The sequence below is a fragment of the Ovis aries genome, chromosome 11 (genome assembly GCF_016772045.2).
Source record: "Ovis aries strain OAR_USU_Benz2616 breed Rambouillet chromosome 11, ARS-UI_Ramb_v3.0, whole genome shotgun sequence".
In the NCBI taxonomy this organism is placed as follows: domain Eukaryota; kingdom Metazoa; phylum Chordata; class Mammalia; order Artiodactyla; family Bovidae; genus Ovis; species Ovis aries.
The window spans coordinates 10,914,607-10,930,197 of NC_056064.1; the positions used below are offsets into that span (position 1 = coordinate 10,914,607).

The following is a 15,591-nucleotide window of genomic DNA, read 5'->3' on the forward strand; positions in this document are numbered from 1 at the left end:
GGTCTACGGACTTTAAATACGAGACGTGGAGTTTCCAAGGAAACTGAGGCACAGGTTAAGTCGCCGGTTTCAAAAAGGTACAACGGAGCAGACGGACTTTCCTTTAAGTCCCTGGGATTCTCCGCAGTGCTCCACGCTTCTGGCGTTTCCCTTCCGGTGCCGCCGAGGACCTTGGGTCCGTTCTCACTGCGGAGGCTTTCATTGGGTGCCAGAGTGCGCGCCTGCTGACCTCGATCCACGATTGGTTCCTTGGTTTCGGTCTTGGCGAGTGTTTGGTTGTCTGAGCTCGCCCGGCGATTGGGTGCTGGGGAGTTGAGGGGCGGGAGGCGGGAATTCGTCCGGGTGTTGTGGAGAGGGCTGCTGAGAGCTGGAGCGGAGAAAAGGTGGAGCGGTCGCGAGCGCTCTACTGGCCCGGGAGTCGCAGCTCGGGGAGGAAGAGAGACTAGAACCTTTCTTCTCTGCCAGGGCTCCGTTGTTTTTGCTGGTCGGTTTCGGCTTCCTTTTCTCTGGTGAAATCTGAGCCCATTCTGATTGTTTGGGTTTTCCTCAGGGCGGGCAAGTCTCTCGGGGGAAGGGCGCGACGTCGGCCAGGAGGAGGGTCCCCTCTGCTTTCGTCCACCCGCTTTGCGGGCCCTTCGGTGTTGACTGGATCAGCAGGGTCCCGGGGGTCCCAGGTGGCTGAGGGAGGAAGGAATATGAGGAAGAAAACCTGGGGAGTGGGGAACCTGCACTTAGAGCAGAGGCCTGATTTTAGCCCGGGCGGGAGGGAAGGACGGCTCGAGCCAGATCGGTTTCCTCTTTATTCAGTGTGAGCGAAGCATCCTTATTTTGAGACACCTGTTGCCACAACTGGGGCAGGCGGGGAGGTTCGTTTTTAGGTTCTATGTGAGAAACTGGGCCAGTCTTGAGTTGTTGGTTTAGTTTAAGGGATGCGTGCCTGCTTAGTCGCTTCAGTCGTGTCCGACTGTTTGCGACTCCACGGACAGCAGCCCACCAGGCTCCTCTGTCCACGGGGATTCTGCAGGTCATATATTGGAATGGTTTGCCATGCGCTTCTCCAGGGGATCTTCCCAAACCCAGGGATGGAATGGAACTGAGTCTCTTATGTCTCCTGCATTGGCAGGCGGTTCTTTACCCTTAGCGCCACCTGGGAAGCCCTAGATTAAGGGATGAGATTCCACCAAATTTCATTGCCAGAGCTTCACAGAAACACCAAATGTTAGAACTGAAAAGTACCTTAGAATAGTGGTTCTGAACTTTTTGGGGACACATAAGCTACCGTAAAGGTTGTTACTGGCTTCCTAATCTGTTGAATTGATATTTAACCATTTTTCTGTCCTCAGATCGAATTGACCTTTTTTTCACTACTGCAAATAATTTCCCAGTTGATAACAGTGTATATAATTTTCTCCTCAATTTTCCATTATTTCCTTAGGATATATTTCTGGGAATGAGAGATTTATGGACTTTCTCTTTTAAAAAAATGCAGTCATGCGCAGAAACTGTTGCATGCAATATCAAGAGATCACAGTCTTTGAATTACAGCTGTGGATCCTACGTTAAGAGAATATGGTTTATAAGAAGTGGGGATTAAACAAGATCACTTCCTGTGTATCAGATACTGGAGTTTAGGCACATTCTGTACATTACCTTATTTAATTCTTAACTCAGTTGCCTGGTGGATATTCATAAAAACCCTATCAGGCAGATATCTCCATTTCACAGATGAAGAAATAGGCTCTGTGAGGTTAAGTGATTCACAGTGGAATTCCAACTTAGGCTTTCCCATCTTCCAAACCCATCTTTCCATTATACCCTACTGACCTTTAAAGTAAGAACCATTGAGCACCCATTATGTGCCCAAGGTACTTTCTTCCTTACAACAATTTTTAAATTAGGGATTATTACATGTAAAAGGGGCTTTCCAGGTAGCTCAGTGGTAAAGAACCTGCCTACCAATGCAGGAGACACCAGAGACCCAGGTTCAATCCCTGGTTGGGGAAGATTCCTTGGAGGAGAAAATGGCAACTCACTCCAGCATTCTTGCTTGGGAAATCCCGTGGACAGAGGAGCCTGGCAGGCTGCAGTCCATAGAGCTGCAAAGATTTGGACACAACTGAGCACACAGCACAAACACATAAGAATCTTAGTCTGGAAATGTGAAGAGGCATGATCAGGTTAAAATATCTGAGTTGTCAGAACTTGATCTAGAACCTAGACTTCCTAACTCTTGGTCCACAGCTTTGGCAGAATAGGGATGCAAATCCAGATTTGTTAGATTCCAAGACGTGCTGTTAACCACTGTGATTTGTCAGGGTAGGGAATTCTTTTACTTTCATTGTTTTGTTTATACATTTATTAATTCCAATTTTTATTTCTAGGCTTCTGTCCTAGTATTAGGTGTCTGTTTTTCTTTGAATAGCCTTATTTCAATATTGACTTTCATTTCTGTTGCAGTTAGGAATCTGAAGTAAACAAAGCATGATGTCTTCAGCTGAATATACAATTGGTGGGGTGAAGATTAACTTTCCTTGTAAAGCTTATCCATCACAGCTTGCTATGATGAATTCTGTAAGTATTTTTCAGCAATTAAGTCTTAAGATACAGGTGCTTATAATTCATAACATACATTGAGTCTATTACTTCATATTTTTTGCAGATAGTAGATGGATTTGCTGGGCTCATTGAAGAACCTCTGACTTTTGGAAAAATACTGATTGCTGCTAGATTATGTATATATAATTAGGAGGCAAAGGAGAGCATTCTAAAAAATGTTCTCAGCTCATCTGAAACTTCTATTTACTGAATTACTGCTTTACTGAATTACTTTGAAATTCAAAGTATTTACTATCATTTATATAGAATACTATATTTTTCACCATAATTTTTTGAGATATTTCAATCATATAGAAAATTAATATACAAACGAGTAAAACCAACATACCAGCTTTGTTGAATCTTACTGTTTTGCCATATTTTACCTTGTTTACCTAGTGGCTCAGACGGTAAAGCGTCTGTCTGCAATGCAGGAGACCCGGGTTCGATCCCTGTGTTGGGAAGATCCCCTGGAGAAGGAAATGGCAGCCCACTCCAGTATTCTTGCCTGGAAAATCCCACGGACCACAGAGCCTGGTAGGCTACCGTCCATGGGGTCGCAAAGAGTTGGACACAACTGAGTGACTTCATTTTCACTTTTCACAAGTAAGAAGATAACTAATATCCCGAATTTATTTGTTTTCTCTTCTAGCCGTGTTGTTATACTTATATTGTATATACATGTATGCATAAATGATATTGAGTATGCTTTACATATTTTTAAACTTTGCACAATGATATGATATTGTACTCAGCTTTCTGGAGAACTTGATTTTGTGTTTTTTTTTCTTAACATTAATATTGTTATTGCTTTTTAAGGATTTCTGCTATAAGTTTATTTATAGACATATCTAGTATGTTGAGTTCAAGAACTGGTGTTTTTTTAAAATGCTCCTTTTCATATTTGTTTCATGGATTATTTTTTAAGCAGTTGGTGTCTTACTATAAAGAAAGGAGAAACAAACTGAGATCCAGAGTACAAAGTCATCATAACTAGTAATTGCCACTTGTTTTCCACTGAAAATGGTAGATTCCTCCCCGGACCCTTGTTACAGTGGCTCCTGTGAACCACAGAGGTTGTGAACCTTCAGATGCTCTGTCCCATCATAGCACTGTTGGAAGTTCTGTGGCCGACGCAGAGTCTGAAGGCAGAAGAAACAGCGGCAGCACACCAGGCCCTCCTTTTCTCATGACCTTGTTCCCTTGTCTAACATTATTTTTAAGATGTAGCCCTGTTAATTGATAACTCATTTTCATTCCTTATACTATACCGTTGTATTAATATCCTAGAATTTTATTTGCCCATTTTCCTCTTGATAGACGTTTAGATTGTTTACGTTATTTTGCAGTTACAAACAGTACTGCCATGAACTTACACGTGTTGCCTTATATTCATTTGGGAAAGGTTTTAGGTATTTACTTAGGACTGGATTGCTGGAATTGGGTATCTTCAACTTTACTAGAAATTTTTAATTTCTGTACTAAGTGGTTGTAACATTCTCAGCAATGTCCTTTATTAAGTTTTATCAAAGATGTTAGTGTATTCTAGTTTTATAGAAATGATGGTGTTTGCATAAGTAAGGCACCAATTACTTTTGTTTCTTTTGTGCTTGATATTCTTTAAGTCTAACATAATTTTAGGGAGAGATATGAAGGAATCAGGGGCTTCCCTGGTAGCTCCGTGGTAAAGAACCCCCCTGCCAGTGCAGAAAACATGGGTTTGAAGCATGGTTTAGGAAGATACCCTGGAGAAGGAAGTGGCAACTCACTCCATTATTCTTGCCTGGGAAATCCCATGGATAGAGGAGCCTGGTGGGCTGCAGTCCATAGCGTTGCAAAAGAGTCAGACATGACTTAGTGACTAAACAACAACAAATAAAGGAATAAAGTCCAGATTTAACTAAATTCTAGTTCTCCTTGCTGCTGTTGCCATGTTCCCTGAATTGCATGCAACTTCTCTTCTGGTGGTTGTAAAGGGGAGAGACTTTAATGAAGTATGTTGTTTATTGATTAAAAAAATTGTTTTTGTGTTCATAGATTGTCAGAGGATTAAATAGTAAGCAGCACTGTTTATTGGAGAGCCCCACAGGGAGTGGGAAAAGCTTAGCCTTACTTTGTTCCGCTTTAGCATGGCAACAGTCTCTTAGTGGTAAGTAGTTGGTTGATATTTTCAGGTTGCTTATTGGGTCCTGAAAAAAATCCTATGAAGTACTTTTTACCCAGAATGATTCAACCATGTCCTAGCTAATTTAAATATTCTCTTTTAAGATATTTCTTTATAATCAGTTCTGTGTCTTCTAAAAGAGTTTGAGTTTAGCACAATGTGTTCACTTAATCCTAAAATAATTTTAAATGTAAGATAGTCCTTTATTTGATGATTCAGAGTATACTATACATAAGAACCTTGGAATACTTAAAGAATGATTATGAAAATAATTAGAGGATAATTTGTATGTAAAAGATTCAAGAGATGGGGCTGACATAATTATATAGCATATACAAATAGTTGCTTTTTTTGAATAAATCCTTTAATATTGTTGCTTATCTCATAACATTAGAAAATGGGATACATAAAAAGAAAATTTCTAGTTGATCTAAAAAGAAAAATTCTAGTTGACCTTTCTCCTTGTTTGGATGCCAGAGCAGAATTCTGTTGTAAGCAGAAGTTTATTATAATATTGTTTTTATGGATTTGTATTATTTCCCATTGCTTTATTTGCTTACATATGTCACATTTACTAACAAAAAATAGCACCTAAATTTGTGAAAGACTATTTTATATGATAAATCTGAAAGACAATATTGGATGCATTTTAGTTGCATGATTAGATGGCTTTGACCTAAAGTATTAGGAGAATTTTAAATTATGGATATGTATATGTATATATGTATGTGTGTATATACACACACATTCATGTTTTTTAAAAATTTTTGCTACTGGTAAGACTATTAAAGATTAAAAGTAAATATTTTATAAGCTTTTGGTCATCCACTTTGTTTCTTACTGATGTTTATCTTTGGTAAAAATGAGATTATCTGTTAATGAAATTTTAATGGGAGACTCTGGAAAATGTATTTATGTAGTGAAGATGGGAAACTAATATCAGTACTGTATATAGAAAATAAAATACATTAGTCAGATTTTTTAATATCTGTATTGTATTCTCATATACTAGAACTATTGCAATTTTGTATTTAATTATTAAAAATTACCTGTTTAATTTGAATGTTGACTTTAAACTGTGTTTTGATACAGATATCAAAAATGATATTATGAAACATGTTTTTTGAAATAGAAGTATAATGTGGGAATGATGTAACCCTTTTTTGTTTACATTATTATTTACCGTATTGAACTTTCAAGTTCTTCAGTTAGGAAAATAGCAGTAATTAAGAATGTAATAAATGAGAATATACTTTAGGTATACTTAGTATTTTGATATATCTCAGGAGTGGTTGTGCCTTTTTTACATTATTAATCTTTGACTATTATTGGATTTTTCTAAATCATGTAAATTTGTTGTTAGCTTCTCTGTATATGTTTCTGGCATGTGTTTTTCTCCTGTCCTCATTCGATGCTGCAGATTGAGTGATCAGCTTGTCCAGATTTGCCAGGTAGTTTTCTGATTTTAGCCCTGAAATTCTGAATCCTGAGAAATCTCCTAATCTTGGGCAAAAAAAGGGTGGTTGTGTACTCTAGCTGTGAAGAAAGATTAATGTTTTTTTAATTAGAGATTCTTTCATTTCTAGGGAAGCCAGTGGATGAAAGCTTAAGTAAGAAAACTGAAGTACCATTGTCTTGTTGTTGTACATGCCATTCAAGGAATTTTGCAAACAGTGACGTGCACCAGCGAACTTCGTATCATTTCAGCAGTCCAAGAACACCACCTTCTGAAAGAAATGGTGCTTTGTCAGGTTCTCAAGGTAGTTTATATTTTGCCTGGGTCTGTTGGTATCTGTGATAGGAGTATTAATTATTGCTGTTATGATACCTAATGTAGATGAATTTGGTTAGCATAATTGGTTATATATTTCCACCTGATTTCTCTGGAATTATTTTAAATAATGCATAGAATGGTCAGAAATCCTTGGACTGTTTTCTTGGCCTCACTTTTAATTGATTCAAACATGTTGCTAAAGTAAACCATTTTTAAAGAAGGCAAGGCAAAATTAGTGATACTCAGAAACTGATGTTATTTGTAGGCAGTATTATTAGTTGTATGATAGAATTTTATAAAACATATTGATCTGTAAGTATAAGACAAAATCTAATTAGCCTCACTTATTCTTGGTAAGTTTGCCTGAACTTCTGAGACCAGTATCCTATTTGAGAATCAGCTATGTTTCAAGTATGATCCTTAAATGTGTGTGTGTTAGTCGCTCAGTCGTGTCCTACTCGTTATGACCCCATGGACTGTAACCTACCAGGCTCCTTTGTCCATGGAATTCTCCAGGGAAGAATACCAGAGTGGGTTGCCATGCCCTTCTCTAGGAGATCTTTCTGACCCAGGGATCAAACTCAGGTCTCCTGCATTACAGGCAGATTCTTTACTATTTGAGCTACCTAGGGAGTTCTTACTAGATTTATTTAAGAGAAACATATTATTAATAACATAAGTTTTTTAATTTAAAGATATTTCTTGTGTTTTGACTGTATAGAAAAGATGGATTATTATTTGCCTAAGTCAGAAACCTAGGACACATCCTATACACTTTGCTCTTCCTTATTCCCCCATATAGATTTCTATCTCCATTGATATCTCCTAGTCCAAACTATCATCTCTTGTTTAGAGCATGTAATAACTCCTTTTCTGCTTTCACTCATGCCATTCCTTAACTAATGGCAATCAACAGCTGGGAGAAAAGAGGTTGCCATGATTGATTTATGTCTACACAGTATCTACTTTCTAAAATCAAGGATGGATTCATCTTGCGCTAAAGCACTTGACTGTAGAGGATGTTAGCTGCTTGAACTGAAGTGTGTTTCTGTTGGGAATGAGGACGAGGAAGTGGACTAAATACTGGAGAGGTGACCACTTCTGTTGTCTACAGGGTTTTGACTGTTAACTCTCTTGGCTTTCTTTCCATTCCTTCAAAGGGGCATGCTTTCTCCTTTGCGTGTGTTAATGTCTCTTCTGATCAGGTTCCATCTTTAACTTGTTTACTTGCTCTTCCTTTAGCTGTCAGCTTAAATATCACTCTTTAAGGCAGCCATACTGCTGTTTCCATCGGATTAGATTTGGTTTCCCTGTTAAACACTCTGTCGTTTCACTGTGTGCCTCTTCTTCATAGCACTTGTTACAGCTTATATTATCCATGTGTTTGTGCGCATCTTTTATTAATCTCTGCTTCAGTGGCAATCCACTCCAGCACTCTTGCCTGGAAAATCCCATGGATGGAGGAGCCTGATAGGCTACAGTCCATGGGACCCGCAAAGAGTCGGACACAACTGAGTGACTTTACTTACTTTCCCCTAGCAGACTGTATAGTCTATGAGATCAGGAACTATGTCATTTTTCTCATCATTGCATAACTAGCAGAGTGCCTGGCATATAGGTAGTAGTTAGATAAATACCTATTGTATGAATGAATGGAATTGATTTTGAGCTAATTATAAGAACTCTGGCTTGTTTTATGTACAACCTGAATTTTTTTTTTTTTAAGATAGCTTTATTGAAATATCCTTGACATAACAAACTGTATATTTAAATGGTACATTTGGATGAGGTTTAACGTAAGAGTATTTCCCTGAAACTTTCGCCGACATTAAAATAGTGAATATATCTATCACCTTCAAAAGTTTACTCATGCTCTTTTGTTATTCCTCCTTCCCACCTCTGATTCTTCCTCCCCAAACAACCTCTGATTCATCCTCCCCAGACTCAGGTCTCCCGCATTGCAGGTGGATTCTTTTACCATCTGAGCCACGAGGGAAGCCCTGCAAACTGTTTATACAGTCACCTGTTGTTGTATATTTGAGTTGTTACTAGTTTTGGGGCTGTTATTACAAATAAAGCTGTTAGGAACGTTTGTTTATAAGTCATTGTTACAGACATATGTTTTTACTTTCCTGGGTAGTTATCGAGGAATGTAATGACTGGATCACTATGGTTAACTTTTTAAGAAACTTCAAAACTATTTCCCAGAGTGGTTATGCCATTTTACATTCCTACCAGCAGTGTATGAGGATATTCTCGTTTCTCTACATCTTGGCCGACAGTGGTTTGGTAATCTTTTTAGCCATTCTAATAAGCTTATTGTTGATGTTCAGTCACTGTCACGTCTACCTCTTTGTGACACCATGGACTGCAGCATACCAGTCTCCTATGTCCTCTGCTATCTCCTGGAGTTTGCTCTAATTTGTGTCTGTTGAGTTGGTGATGCCATCTAGCCATCTCATCCTCTGCTGCCCCTTCTCCCTCTGCCTTCAGTCTTTCCCAGCATCACTCATATTATAAGTTTATAGTGGTATCTTATTGTGGTTTTATTTCACATTTCCCTAATGACTTGTGATGTTGAGCATCTTTTCATGTGCTTATTAGCCATTTATATATCTTCTTTGATGAACTGTTGAAATCTTTTGCTTGTTTATTTTTTCCTTATTGCTAAGTTTTAAGAGTTCTTTATGCATTTTTGAGTACAAGTTTCTTTTTTTAATCAAATTTAGTTTTAGGTTTTACTTTTAGGTCTGAGGGTTAATTTTTGTATATGGTGTGAGTGTGGATTCAAGTTCATTTATTTGGCATATGAATATCTAATTGTTCAGCACCATTTATCAAAAAGGCTGTTCTTTATCTGCTGTATTGTTTTTTAACTTTGTAAACAATCAATTTTCAATATGTACGCAACTTGAATTTTAATATAGTTGTGAGTTAGAGTTATTTAGAATAATCTTTTCAAGGATCAGATGGGGTAAATCTGGGTTATATTCTGATACTCTCTTTATATTTTTAAGTAAATTCTTTAGAAATATGTAACTTAAATATAGAAAAGCACACAGAATTCTAAGTGTATAGCTTGATGAATTCTCCCAGAGTAATTACACTCATGTAACTACCACCTAGATGAAAAATAGGACAAAGCCAACACCCCAGTGGCACTTCTCATGTTCTTTTCCACTTAGTATTCTTTCTCATTATAGGTAGTTGCTCTTTTCCCTGTGTCATCATTGATGAGTTTTGCTTCTTCATAGACGTGGAATTATATTTGTACTCTTGTGTCTGTCAACTTTTGCCTAAAATATTTCTGAGATTCATTTGGGTTGTTGCATAAAGTAATGGTTCTTATAACTTTATTTTATGGTATATAATAGATTATATGCCATAATTTATTAATCCATTCTACAGTTGTTAGACATTTGGGTGGGTTCTTATTTTGGTTATTGATCTTTTATGAGTATTCTTATTCTTTCTGGTACAGATAGGTAAATATTTTCTATTAGATATATAGCTTGGAATAGAATTGCTACTTTTGGTATATATGATTATGTTGAGCTATAGTAGATAATGCCAACATTTTCCAAATGATTGAACCAATTTTGCACCCCTTTGCCTTACATTTAGTAGTATGTGAAAGTTATGTTGTTCAGCATTCTTTTAGCACTGGATATTTGAGTCTTTTTAAATTTTAGCCATTCTGATTCCTTTGTGGTGTTCTTGTGAGTTTTAATTGATATTTCTCTGGTAACTAATGAGATTGAATATCTTTTAATGTATTTATTGGTCATTTGAATATCCCCTTTGGTGAACTACCCCTTCGAGTGTTTGCCCATTTTTGTGTTAGGTTGTTTCTTACTGATTTCCAGGATTTGTTTTTGTTTTAAATATATTCTGAATATACTTAATTTCTTTATAACCTTTTATTTTAAAGATTTAACAACTTTGGTAAGCTTCTTGCAAACTCCCCTACTATAAAGACTAGGAAGATAAGCCTTTTTGTATATGCACATGATATAATTTTTTTTCATGAATTGGAGTTAATCATATTTGACACATGGCAGTTTAGTTTTTCTAAAACTGGATTATTGTTTTTGGTAGATGTTCCATACCCTTTAATGAGTCCTACGAATTTGCCCCTTGGTTTATTTGGGGAAGGGAGTGGCAACCTACTCTAGTGTTCTTGCCTGGAAAATTCCATGGACAGAGGCGCCTGGAGGGCTACAGTCCATGGGGTTGCAAAGAATTGGACACGACTGAGCGGCTAACACTTTTTCAGCATTGGCACTATTACCATTTTGAATCGGATAATTCTGTGTTGTAGATAATTCTGTCCTGCACATTGTAGAATGTTTAGAAGCATCTCTCAGGCCTCAACCCACTAGATGCCAGTAGTACACACCCTCCTCCCATCTTGAGACAATCAGAAATGTCTCCAGATGTTGCCTAATGTCCCTGGGGTCTAGGGTGGGATTGTTAAAACTAGCCCAGTTAAGAGTCACTGATCTAGATTTGTTTGTGGTTATTTTACTAGTTTGCCAGGAAATTGTAAAGCTCAATATTACATGTGTTTTCTAAAATTTGTATGGGAATACAAAGGACTAAGAACAGCCAAGACAGTTTTCAGGAAGCAGGTTGAGGGTGAGAGGACATGATCTGTGAGATATCCTGATTCGTTATATGTATATGGCTATAATAATTAAAACAGCATGGTATTAGCATAGTAGAAAATAGTGGAGAACCCAAATTCCATTCTACATGTATGCTGAAACTTGATTTTTTTAATAGAAGTGCTTCTGTAGAGCAGAAGGCACAGAGGGGTTTTCCTATAAGTAGTGAAGCCTCAATCATGTCTGACTCTGCAACCCTGTCCATGGGATTTTCCAGGCAAGAATACTGGAGTGGGTTGCCATTTGACTATTAAATATCCGTAGGAAAAAAATTAAAATAGGAGTCCTACTTTACTCTATACACAAAACTCATGCCAGGTAGATTAAAGACCTAGGTATAAAAGGCAGAACTCTTAAGATTTTAGAATATAATGGGTTTCAAACTATGTTCCTAAGAGCCTAAGGAAGAAACATAGCTTATAGGGAGAAGGAGACAATGGATCAGCAAAATTCTAGGCCTTTCATTGTATTTTAGAAATCCTAAGCAATATTTCTTTAAAACATATAGTCCTCCTCAGAAGAAGCTTGAAAACCAGTGCTGCATGACATATTCACTTCTTTGTTTGTGCAAACTCGAACTTCTTTTTTTTGAAAATGGATCGGATCTGCTGCTCATAGGGCTTTCTCCCCTTAATAGTCTGTAAATCTTTTAAGGCCAGGAACTTTTTTCTTCATTGTTTTCCGTGGTGTCTGGAATTGTATGGACTCAATATAATAAATGCTTGAATAAATGAATTGAAACTCTGGGAGTGGAGGGAATGTGTAGAGAAGAGCACAGAGTGAGGAAGGTACTTTTAAGAATGCTCACGTTTTAGGGAAAGGGAGAAACCGCTGTATAGGAACAGTTAAGAATGGTGTTACAGAAATTAAGGAGAAAGGAAATGTGTTTGTTATGTTCCGAGAAGACAGAGTGTTATGTTTGGCTGTATGCCTAGAGGTTATGTGTATGGATTTTGGAGTCAGACAGCAGGAGTCAAGTCACATGCAGGCCTTGCCTTTTACTTGCCATATGATATGAGCATGTTACTTGACTTCTTTTAAAACCTAGTGCTCACATTTATAAAATGGGGATAATATTTGGTGATTAAGAGGTCACTGATAAACGAGATTGAGCTTTCAGGATTGTGGAATTAAAAAACAGATTTTAGGAGCTTGATTCTACTGTGTTTTTAGACTGAAGATCATAGAGAATTTTAGTAGAGAAGAAACATTAAATAAGACACTGTAAAGAAAGATTTTTATACAGATGAAAAGTTTTTAAGATACTCTTACAGTTATATTTTTTAAGCCACATTATTGGAAGTGGTCTACAAAAGTATAAACCTATTAAAAATCAAGGCTGGACTTTTCCTCTTGAAAACATTTCTTACAATGTTTGCTCTTTGTTAAGTAAATTGAGTGATAAATAAGTGATTTTAAAGATGTTTAGCATTTCATATTTTAAAGTATGTTTTGAAGTTATTAGAAATGTCAACATCTTTTTAAAAATTGAAGTGTACTTTATTTATAATATTATATTTTTTTCAGATGTACAGCATAGTGATTCAGTATTTTTACAGATTAAAATCTGACACCTAACTCCAGTTTTTTTTCCTGGAGAAACTGACTAAATGTAATCTACTTACACTAATTTTTTGTGACCTCTTATATAAGACTCTCCTGAAAAAACTACACTGGCTGCAAAGCTATCTGCTAAGAAGCAGGCATCCATCTGTAGAGATGAAAATGATGACTTTCAAGTAGAGAAGAAGAGAATTCGACCCTTGGAAACTGCACAGCAGGTAAACAGTCTTGGCAGTGAAATAATCCCATTAGTTATGGCTGAACAAGGTAGTCAAGTATCAGTCGTTTTCAGTGGCATGTGTAGAGATTAGTTGGATAGTGTCAGATATAAATTTAACGGTCAGTTACTGTAATTGCATTTTATATATTTATTCATTACAAAGGAGCTTGTTATAGTAGATTATTCATAGTAGCATGTCATTAAAGTGAAACTGAATGATGCTTATTTATATTTAAGAAATTTGATAGTAAAACATTTACTTATGGCATGTTATAATAATAGAGTTACTTTGTACTTTTAACTGCTCTGTTTTTTTGATCTAATAATGGTGTTTTCTTTTGGCCAGAATACCTCTGATACAAGTATTTAGGTCAGATATTTTTGATATTGATAGTTTTAATCTAATGATAAGGATTACTCTTATTTATTGAGTTTTTATTATGAATTATAAAATATGTTTATTTCTAAAGACCAAAATTACTAGAAGTTTTAAATGAAATATACTTTTAATAGGTGAATAGAGTTCATGGCATTGAACTCATATTTTCTCATAGAGTTCATAGCATTGAGGTAGGGAGACTGGACTTTAATAGATTTAGTTACAAATAAAGTTTATTAATTAGCATGTCATTGTAGATAATTGTATATTTTTAATTGAATATTCTCAAAAAATGTTTGCATTTTTATATAGTTTGTTCCATGTACAATCCTAACTTCCATAATTAAACCTTGTTTTTAGAAATAGAATAAACCCATTTTCTAGGTTTATATTTGGAAAAGTACTAATTACAAATGAAGTGTGAATCTTTAAAAATTTTTACCAGCAAAATGTGTACTTTCAGTTGGATGTTATAAAGTAGGGTTCAAAGTACAACATTTATTCCCTGATTTCATTGGCTTTCATTTCTTTTTATTTATTTATTTATTTTAATTTTTATTTTTACTTTATTTTACTTTACTATACTGTACTGGTTTTGCCATACGTTGACATGAATCCACCACGGGTGTACATGAGTTCCCAAACATGTACACCCTCCCACCTCCCACCTCCCACCCCATATCATCTCTCTGGATCATCCCCGTGCACCAGCCCCAAGTATGCTGTATCCTGCATCAAACATAGACTGGCGATTCGTTTCTTACATGATAGTATACATGTTTCAGTGCCATTCTCCCAAATCATCCCACCTTCTCCCTCTCCCTCAGAGTCTAAAAGTCCGCTCTACACATCTGTGTCTCTTTCATTTCTTTTTTGATAGTAATGAATTATCAGTAGAAATGCTTTTTCTTCCCTTCATAGTTTGAATACATAGGTTTTTGGCAAGTAAGAAAAAGCACATGTAGTTTGGAAAGAAAACAGTGGTATTTATAAAAGAAATTTAGTCAAATACAGTTTGGATTATTAGTTATCTAACAAGTAATATAATAATAGTAATCAAATAATTTATTCTATCATATAGGAAATAATGAATATTTACATTCAAATTTTTTATTGTGTTTTTTTTAAATTTAGAATAAGCTTTTCATGTTTATTTAATTTTCCAATTGGATATGTAATTGGACTTGGTATAATGCTATTCTTGGTGTCCATATGGTGGGACTGTTTTATGGGAAGGTCATTTTACAATGCAGAGTTTTGACACGTCACTAATTAATGCTCTTTTGGTTGGAATTTGAGAGATATTACTGTATTCTGTTTTATTTAAGTCTTGTAATAAAGTGCCTATTTGTTAGAAATTTGATTGTTACTAGTTAGAAATAGTCATTTCTTTTTAATGCTAAAAGCACACACTATAGCTGTTTTGATCTTTGAGAACAACTAGCCTCATCAAACTTTTAGTTTACAATAAACTTCAATTTTGTTCTGTATTTACAGATCAGAAAACGTCATTGTTTTGAGAAGGAGGTACACCATTTGGATGCAAAAGTTGCTTCAGGAAAGACCACAAAACTCAACTCTCCATTAGGAAAGATAAACTCCATTTCTCCACAGAATGTATGTATTTATGACATTGTTCAGTTTAAAGAAGGCAAATGTGGTATTTGTTAATGCATTTTTGAAAAAGAGAAAGACTAGTATAATCATGAGTAGAGAAAAACTCAGAAGTCTTAAGTGCTATTGCATGTCTGCTGCTGTGAGAAATGGGAAACCTGTGCTCTTTGTGCCCGTTTCTTCACTTATAAAATAAGAGAATTGAACTGAGATGAGATCGGAAAAGTTTTTTTTTTCCCTCTTGTACATTCTAATGTTTGTGAATTCCACTTCCTAAAGTTCTTTCAGTGTTCTTAGGGCATCAGTTCTCAAATTAGGCCAGGGAACTCCAGAGATTCCTGAGATTGTTTTTAGGCAGTCTTTGGGGTCAGATGTGAAGTCAGGTGGGCCTTAGAAAGCATCACTACAAACAAAGCTAGTGGAAGTGCTGGAATTCCAGTTGAGCTATTTCAAATCCTCAAAGATGATGCTGTGAAAGTGCTGCACTCAATATGCCAGCAAATTGGAAAACTCAGCAGTGGCCACAGGACTGGAAAAGGTCAGTTTTCATTCCAATCCCAAAGAAAGGCAGTGCCGAAGAATGCTCAAACTACCACACAATTGCACTCATCTCAC

The 15,591-nt window shown here is 36.3% G+C and overlaps 1 protein-coding gene and 1 pseudogene across 1 annotated transcript in view; one reads left to right on the forward strand and one right to left on the reverse strand.

Moving 5' to 3' along the window:
- Positions 1-328: 328 nt before the first annotated feature.
- BRIP1 (BRCA1 interacting helicase 1) overlaps positions 329-15,591 on the forward strand; it is a 184,866-nt gene continuing 169,603 nt past the window's right edge. The window contains exons 1-6 of the mRNA XM_012185233.4: positions 329-484; positions 2,458-2,571; positions 4,633-4,744; positions 6,346-6,519; positions 12,854-12,981; positions 14,860-14,979. Of these exons, the coding sequence (XP_012040623.1) occupies positions 2,482-2,571; positions 4,633-4,744; positions 6,346-6,519; positions 12,854-12,981; positions 14,860-14,979 (624 nt within the window). The 5' untranslated portion in view covers positions 329-484; positions 2,458-2,481. The remainder of the gene's footprint in view (positions 485-2,457; positions 2,572-4,632; positions 4,745-6,345; positions 6,520-12,853; positions 12,982-14,859; positions 14,980-15,591) is intronic.
- LOC114116924 (cytochrome c oxidase subunit 7C, mitochondrial-like) lies at positions 3,512-3,703 on the reverse strand (annotated as a pseudogene).